The following is an 8,678-nucleotide window of genomic DNA, read 5'->3' as shown; positions in this document are numbered from 1 at the left end:
CTAATTGAATTTATTTAAATTTAAATTAAACCATAAATTATGAACTTGACTTATTAATTTATTAACCAGTCAAATTTAAATGGACTTACAAATAGATTTAATTTAGTTTAGATGTATCTAAATAATTTTTAAAAATTTAATTCTAATATTAGAGAAACTTTTATTAGAATAAATAAAACCAACAAAAAAATGACGCATAATATAATTGAAAAACAATGAAAAGTTGAAGAAATGACAATAACAAAATTGAGTATTTATATTTGAATATATGAATCAAACCAATTTAAATTAATTCAATTAACATCAGATCAATTCCAAAACAAAATTCCATACCATAGCTTAGCAAATGAGCTATCATTATTATTATTTTAAAACGCAAACCCAACAACTTTGGTGTAGTCAAATAAATAGACCAATATGTCGTTTTGGTGATCAATTGTTCAGTTAATAGACTAATGGGTGATTTTTTAATTTTATATAACATTTGAAAAAAATGAAATATAGCTCAGTAATCTATAAAAAATTAACGAAATTAGATTCGACTTTTGACAATAATTTTGTTATATATAAACATTAATAGACACATTATATCTGTCAATTCACTTTTACATAAATTAAATATAACTAATAATAGTAAATGTAAAATTAGTAAAGATAATAAATATTTATATTATAACTAAAAATGTCCCACACCATCCAGATTTTTAATAGTCAAAGTTGTGCCCACTCTCTAGACTTTGTTTTATTTGTTGTTGCACTAAAAGCTAGCCATGTTTTACAAATTCTAGTCAATTGGATTTTCACCCTACATTAATTCTTTCTTCGTTTAATGTATTTTATAATAATAATAATAATAATAATAATAATAATAATAAAAAATTTGGGTGTTATATTCGTCCACCATTACTAACTCCACTCCATCACAGAAACCAACGCAGCAGGCGAGTGAAGGAGCGAGTTTTACCTTCAATTTCGCCAAGTTCCTTTGCGATTCTCGCCCCCCTAAATCCCTAAATTCCCGCACATATACACTCACCTTTCTTCATCATTTCACAATCATCCTTTTACTCCACTCAATTTCTTCAGCGTTTCAGGTTCCTCTTTCTGTCTCAGCTACTCTTTTTAATAAAAATTCAACATTTACTTGTATTCTCTTATACCCAGTTCGATTTTCTTCTTTCGATTTGTGTTGTGATTGTTCTGATCGCCGTTCTCGTTCATAATCAGGAGTGGGTCGTCCCCCCTTTTTTGCCAATTCACTTGCGTTTCTGGGTTGACTGTTTTTCCTTTGATGATAAATTTTGATGTGATTTTTCGGCAATGCATGGAGAAGTTGGATATAATTTTACCACCTTTTCTTTTGTTCCTTTTTAGCATTAACTTTTTTATTTCTTTTTTATGGTTTTGATTTTAAATGTTCTAGAATAGTGATCATAGTTGTTCGTTCTGGAAGCAAAAGAATGATCTTTGTGTTGGTTGGTGCATCATTATAGCTTAACATTGAAGTAAAGAACATTTTTGTTCTTTTTTTTTTTTCTAAAAATTTATAGTAACACTGCGCTGATGAAGTTGTCGGTGCATAGAAAAAGAGTGAAAAAATGAAAACAATTTGCGCTCTAAATGATCAAATTTGTGATATTTATTAAATATACTAGTTTTCAATTTATTTTTTATTACACTTTCGAGTTTTTACTTTTTAGTTGATCACTTGATCCTGTATGTTGCTTGACTTAATTACTGCATTGATTGATTCTTGTGTGCACAATTGTATTTGTGTGCATTTCAATAAACTAATCAACAAGTTATAGATCACCACTTCAGAATCAAGCATGTACATGAGCATGAATAATTGAATATTTAATTATTCAATTGTGATCACTATCATGTATTGTACACAACTTGTTTCTGTGCATCAAATGTGCTCAAGATTTTTTTGCCTTATTGCAGTATGATTAGAATTTATTTCCCCCTTTTTGAGCAACAAAGCCTGGTTATTTTAACTGGTTAAATAGTTTTATGAATGACAGCTCACAGATCCTAAGCATTCTCATTTTCTTGGAATTGTTTTCTTAAACTTAAATGTAATTTTGGTGTGTTTTCCAGGTTTGGGAGAGGAACATTGCTTATCCACATTGCAGAGTGATTGAATATTCTCCAAGCTTAGAATCCTCTTTCCTTTGAAGCATAGCTAGTGTGGTGTTGTTGGAGGCTCCATTTCAGAAATTTTTCATGTAGCTTCATCTATTTTTTGTTGATTAGTTGAAGAGTGTGACACGGATAATTTAGGCTAAATAAAGACGTTGGGAACCTCAAACTATGGGTTCTGTTTGTTGCTGTCTGAGTTTTGATGATTTTGAAGATTATGTAAATCCAAATAGTTCTGTATATAGGAACTGCGTCTGTCTCAGTTGCCTGATACAGAACCTTTTGAACGTGGTATGGCTCTAAATCCTTTCTTCTCTACCGTACCCGGTTCTGTTTCCTACTTTCCCCTTCTCTTTTATGGAAGGGCAATGCTTTGCATCATGTAATGTGTTATGGCCATATTTAAATTTGATAGTTCTCTTCATGAGTCATGACTTATTGCTTTGTCTCAGGTGCTTGTATCTGGCTGTTGTTAGTATTGTTGCACACCACATTTTCTGTTTTGTTCCCATTCTTTGTAATATAAACCTTGAAATTAGTTCTATGTATTGGATTGCTTCTATTTTCTTCTTTAGTGTTCTAGTTCCGTGTATTATTTGACTCTAAATATGGTTCATGTACTATTCTTCTTTAAATATGTTGGGGATTGCTTCCATTTTCTTGTTTATATGTATGGGAATTTATTCTATATATGAATATGTGAAGAAATGTCTGTGTATTTGAAAGTAATCTTCAAGCCAATTTTGGGAGGAAAGTTTGCCATGCAAATTTCTCATGGTTACTTATTTTTCCTAATTACCTATTAAGTATGACCAATTTATAATTCCCAATTATGGACAATAAGAAGGATTGTTTGACTAAGATGACTTCCTTATAGATCAATATTTGCTTGACTGCAACTTGAAGAATATATTTTAGCTTGAATCAAGTTTTATGGGATTGACTGTTGAAATCGATGAGTTTTATGTAGTAATATGATACAATTGTTTTGCTGTGTTCATCGAATTTCAGTATGCATCAATATTCCGCAGAGGGGAAGTTCATTCAGCTCCTTCATCCATTCAGGGGGCTGCATCCATGACCTCTGCAGCATCACTTGATAATTCTCTATCGGACATGTACCGTTCTCCTCCAAGGCCATTACCATATGATGCGGATTCGAGGTTTTTCCGCGCACGTGATGGGCTAGTTTCAAGGCGTGAGAAGGGTTCAAGTCATTCGAATGAGGAAACAGAGCCTTTAAGAAGTAATACAGACGTTGATACAGAATCTCTGAATTCAGGAGACAAATGGAATGACTGTGCCTGTGAAGACGGGTCAAAAGAATACCGTTCGAAGTCCTCACTAAGAGTTTCATCAGCAAAATATGCAACTGGAGTTGGCCTTGTCTATGCATCATCAGAAGAGGAGGATGTCTGTCCGACTTGCCTTGAAGGTTGACAATTTTTTTCATCCTTAATAATATCAATTTACATCAAAATATCCCCTGGTGATTGCGACTCAATCTTGCAAGAATTATTGGCCAGGTTTACCAGGTTTATTTATTTATGGTTTAAATAAAGTTTTAGTTCTCGTAAAATATGTACTTTTTATTTGTTTATTTATTTTGGTCCCTCCGGTTTATTTTCTTGGCCCTTAAAAAATTGAAAATGTTTGGCAAAAATTGAAAATGTTTGGCTTTTGGCCCCTCTCAGTAGTGAATGCTAATATGGTAGGTTGAATGTTGACATGGCTGGTTATACATAGACGTTGCTGGATAGGACATGTTAACATTCAACCTGTCATGTCGTTGTCAAGTCAGCATTCAACTTGTCACATAAGTGTTTAATGGAGATCAAGATCAAACATTTTAAACCTTTATTTGTATATATTTCATATAATACATCTCTGGTTTCGCTAGTTTACGTAGAACTTAGAAAACAATACTCCACTAATGTTGAACCGGCATTGTGCCATTGCTTTAGAAGTTAGAGTGCAGCTTTTGTATAGGGATTTAGATTCTGAATGGTCATTATGAAACTGTTATTATAGCTGGTATTAAATGGTGGTTGTTTCTGGGAAACACACTGTTAAGAGAGTAGGATCTTTTAAGATTCTAATGTTCCTACCATCATTTTTTTCTTACAGAATACACTACCGAGAATCCGAAGATAATGACAAAATGCTCTCACCATTTTCATCTCGGTTGCATTTATGAGTGGATGGAGAGAAGTGACAACTGTCCAGTTTGTGGAAAGGTAACACTACTACTACTATTACTAATGAGTTTTCTCTGAATTCTTTCTTACTGAATTTGTATCTTAGGTGTGATGAAAAACATAAACCATAAGAACCCTTTTGCAATTTACGTGAAACTTGAGTCTTGAGGTTATGACAAAATATTCGACTCTGGCATTGCAATTTTAGTATGTTGGTACAACTGTACTATTTATTTTTTTCTCATTTTTTTAAAAATAATTTTTTGGGGACTAGTGTTAGCTCTTATGATGATGTCTACTGAAACAAACAATTGCATAAACAGCATATTGCAGTTTGGACTCTCCATATCTGTCGTGTGTACTAACTGTCAATGTTTGCTCGTGTGCCGCTCAATTTATTTGGTTCATTGGATGCTAGAAAGAGTTTGGGCTAACCTGCCCTGAGTTATTGCTGCTTTAGTATGATTCTTATTATTTGAGCTGTGTATGTATTTATTTATATTTATGCTCTCAGTATGATTGCTAGATCGTTGTCTTGGTTGAACTGTTGAAGTATTACTCCTTCCTTCCCTTTTTTAATGTTACTATGAAAATTTGATACATCATTAGATATCAATGTATTTGAATATCCAGATACCTTGATATCCATTTGTGTTCTAAATTTTCACAATGACATATAAAAAGGAAACGGAGTGTAAAAATATGCACATGTTGAATATGATTTTCTTTTTATCCTCATAGAAAATTTTGATGTTGACAATAATATAGAATTTTGAGTTTTTCATTGTGTCTTACTAGAATTGAGATTAAATGGGCCTAACTCAACGCCAAAAGATAGCTCATGGGGTGAGAGATACGTCGCAAATTATAATTATAAACTATCTAAAGACCTTATCTTTGAGAGATGTGGAACTTGTAATATGTCTTGTCTCTGTGAATATGTCTAATTTGAACATGACCTGAGAAGCAAGAGTTTGAATGTTGTTCCTTTACTTTTCACTAAACTCAATAAGCTAAATACAGCATCTCAATTTGAAGTTTATTGAATCAAAGATTAATAGTCATATGCTTGGCTTTTTATGTATTGGTTTAGGTGATGGTATTCGATGAAACGACATACTCTTGACTAGAAAGTATGTCTTGTGGATGAAGCCAGCAACAGAAGAGAGAAAAGGAAGAATATATATATATAAACATTGTGAATATACTGCTGATTTAAGTGCTTGTCATGTATAGTAAGTATGAAAATTTTTTTTATTAACCATTGTTGTGAGTTCATTGTCATCCAACTTGTTTTCATATTTAAAGTATTCCCACTTGACCTAAACACTTGAAGTAAAGAAGAAAACTGCAGTTTCATCAGATGGAAGCTATGTTCTGTGCAGTATAATAAGGATTTCTAATTATGAATTGTTATGCTCATGTAGAAGAACGAATTTCAATTTGATTGTTAGTGTACTAGGCTTAAATTCCTTAAAGAAAACGATTATTTAAGGAATTTACTATTTTAGTAATTTTTTGGTTCAATATTTTTCATTTCCAGAACACGTGTGAGGAATTTGAAGAGAGTTAAGGGTAATTATGGGATAAAAAAAAATATAGAAAAATAAAATTAAAAGAATATATGATATAATAATGAGTGGTACTCTAAATTGATCTCTAACAATTTTCTATAGACAAATTAGTTCTTAATTAAGAAAACGTTGACAAATTAGTCTGATATTTTAAAAATTTCAATAGATTAGTCTGTTATTTTTAACTTACTAAAGACTAATTTATTTTCTTATTTTATTAGGAATTAATTTATCTAATATTCTAAAAAATTAGGTATCAATAACTTGTTGGATATAAAATTATTAGGGACCAATTTGAGATATCGCTTGTAATAAAGAAATAAATTAAAAAGTTTATTATTTACACTAATAAATGTGAATTCAAAGGAAGATAAGTGGCTATTAAGTAAAAAATAAAAGTTTAATTATTTTTAAGTTAAAATATTAAAATTTTTTTTGGTTTCCACGGTATCCCCCAACCCGACAGGTCAAGGACTAATCGGTCGCGGTTCTGAGCTCCATTTAAGGATTTGCCGCTGGCCAATGGGTTGCTGCATGCACAAGGTGGGATTCGAACTCCCGACACTTGCTTAAGCAGACTAGTGAGCTAACCACTAGACCAACCCAACTTGGTTTATTAAAATTTAAATATGATAAAAATTATAAATTTAATATTAATTGATCTCTCTTTTTTAAACCTAGAAGGTGTGTAAGGGTGTTCTTTTTCTTTTTTGGGGTGGCAAAATGGGCCAGCCCGTCCCAACCTGTCCCACCCTGCCTAGGCCCGCCCCATAAACGGGGCGGATCGGCCCGTCCTGCTTAACTAAAATGGGTTCAAAATATTAGCCCGCCCCGCGGATTGGCAGGTCGGCGGGTTAGCCCACTTGACTTTTTTTTTTGAAAAATAAAATTCATTAAAATTAACAAAAAAATAATAATTAAAAAATAAATACAAATAAAAAATAATCAAATTATAATATATTTTTTTATTATTTTTTTAAAATTTTTAACTTCAATAAAATTGTTCAAAATAATATTTTTCAATAGAATTATCTTTATTTTAAAAAATAAGTCACATAATTTGAGCATATATACAAAATTGTAAAATAAAATAAATAAAGTTAATAACTAAAAGAACGCCTTTTTAGCGGGTTTAGCGGAACAGCTCGACGGGTTCAACCCGTTTTGCCACCTCCAGTTTAGTATTAAAAAAAAATTGTTAGATAAATTAATTTTTAAATAAAAGAATAAATTAATTCTTAATATTTTTTAAAGTGAGAAATTAGTTTTCAATATTTTATGAATTAAATTATCTAAAATTTAAAAATAAGAGACTAAATCGTTTCTTTATTTTGTTAGAAATTAATTTGGATGATATTCTAAGAAGTCAAGAACCAAGATATATTAAAAGGTTTTTCAGAAATTAGTTTATCCATAGCAAAACTTATCTGACACTAATTTGATGTTGCACCCCATATTTTAGCTAATTGAAAAACCAAAAGGTGACAATCACTGGCAAACATTTTTTTCAATTGTAATTGAGAAAAAAAATATTGTATGAATGTATGACTGTTCGTGGAGACGAATCTTTATTTTTAGATGCTTGCCAAGAGATTCGACTCTTCTAAATTTATATTATCATTTGAGTTCAGTAATTTTTTTTTTTTATATATTTAGCAGTCTACTTATAAATTATAATAATATTTTATGAGATGACCGAATTTGGTCTTTATCCATTTACACAAATCATTTAACAAATAAAGAGATACTCCAGTCTTTAACATTATTAATTTAAGATAATGCAATCCATTAAAAGGTTTATCAAATATTAACAGAAATTTTTTCTGTGATGATTTAATTTAAAATTTCTATAAAATTTTATACAACAAAAAAAATTAGTTGTCACTATAATAATTTTTACGTCAATTATTATTATATATGCTCTCTTGTCCTCCTCATAATAACTTCTGATAACTATGATTAACATCAAACTAAAATCACTAGTTTTTTCGCATATTTTTCGTCTCACGTTTTTTTTTTCTTTAAAAGGTATTGCGTTTATTCTTTTTCTTGTGGTAGTTTTTCTCTATTAAACTACTATCCGCGAAGAAAATTCTTAAAAATAAATTAATTAATTGATTGCAGTGATTTAAAACTCTTACACACAAAATATAAATAAAAACTGTCACAAAATTAATATCCATTGGTATTTAATAGACATTTTAATAGAAAAATCATAATGTTTTAAAGTAGTAAAGTCAGAAGTCATGGTATCTTTTTTTTCTTTCTAAATCATCTTATTGTTGGTGTGAATGAACGGAAACCAAACTAAGTGTTCACTCTAGTACTTTTACTAGGACAGTTCCTATACAAAAGATTTAGCAAGTAGTGTTAAATTAAACTTAAAGGTAGCAATTAATACTTTTATTTCATCTTTTGTTTTTTACATAGTGGATGTATTCAACACATAGAACAAATAAGGTAGAAATTTAGGTGCAGTCAACTTTATATAAAGTTGATAACTAAGAGCCGTTAGATAAAATTTTAGCCAAATCAGTCAAATTATTTAACAGCTCTCAACTATTAATTTTACGTAAATTTAACTGCACCTGAATTTTTACCCACAAATATATATATATTAACATGCCACTGATTTGTGAGGCAAAATGATGATGGTAGAAGAGTAGAGAGATGGAGATAGTTTGAGTCGTTTGAGCTTCAGCCGCTTCCTCCTCCATTGATTTTCTTTCTTTATACCATTTTCATGCATCTTATCTATAAT

General features: G+C 30.4%; 1 protein-coding gene across 1 annotated transcript; it reads left to right on the top strand.

Annotated features, from left to right (window-relative positions):
- The first annotated feature begins 909 nt into the window (after positions 1-909).
- LOC107471372 (E3 ubiquitin-protein ligase At3g02290) lies at positions 910-5,779 on the top strand. The gene is made up of 5 exons (XM_016090831.3): positions 910-1,094; positions 2,104-2,436; positions 3,157-3,580; positions 4,273-4,382; positions 5,437-5,779. Exons 2-5 carry the CDS (start codon positions 2,317-2,319, stop codon positions 5,467-5,469), a joined length of 687 nt encoding a protein of 228 aa, XP_015946317.1. The 5' UTR covers positions 910-1,094; positions 2,104-2,316; the 3' UTR covers positions 5,470-5,779.
- Positions 5,780-8,678: the final 2,899 nt, after the last annotated feature.

Source organism: Arachis duranensis, chromosome 10, assembly GCF_000817695.3.
Source record: "Arachis duranensis cultivar V14167 chromosome 10, aradu.V14167.gnm2.J7QH, whole genome shotgun sequence".
NCBI lineage: Eukaryota > Viridiplantae > Streptophyta > Magnoliopsida > Fabales > Fabaceae > Arachis > Arachis duranensis.
Note: the sequence above shows the minus strand (reverse complement) of the source record. Positions and strands in the feature narration are given on the sequence as shown.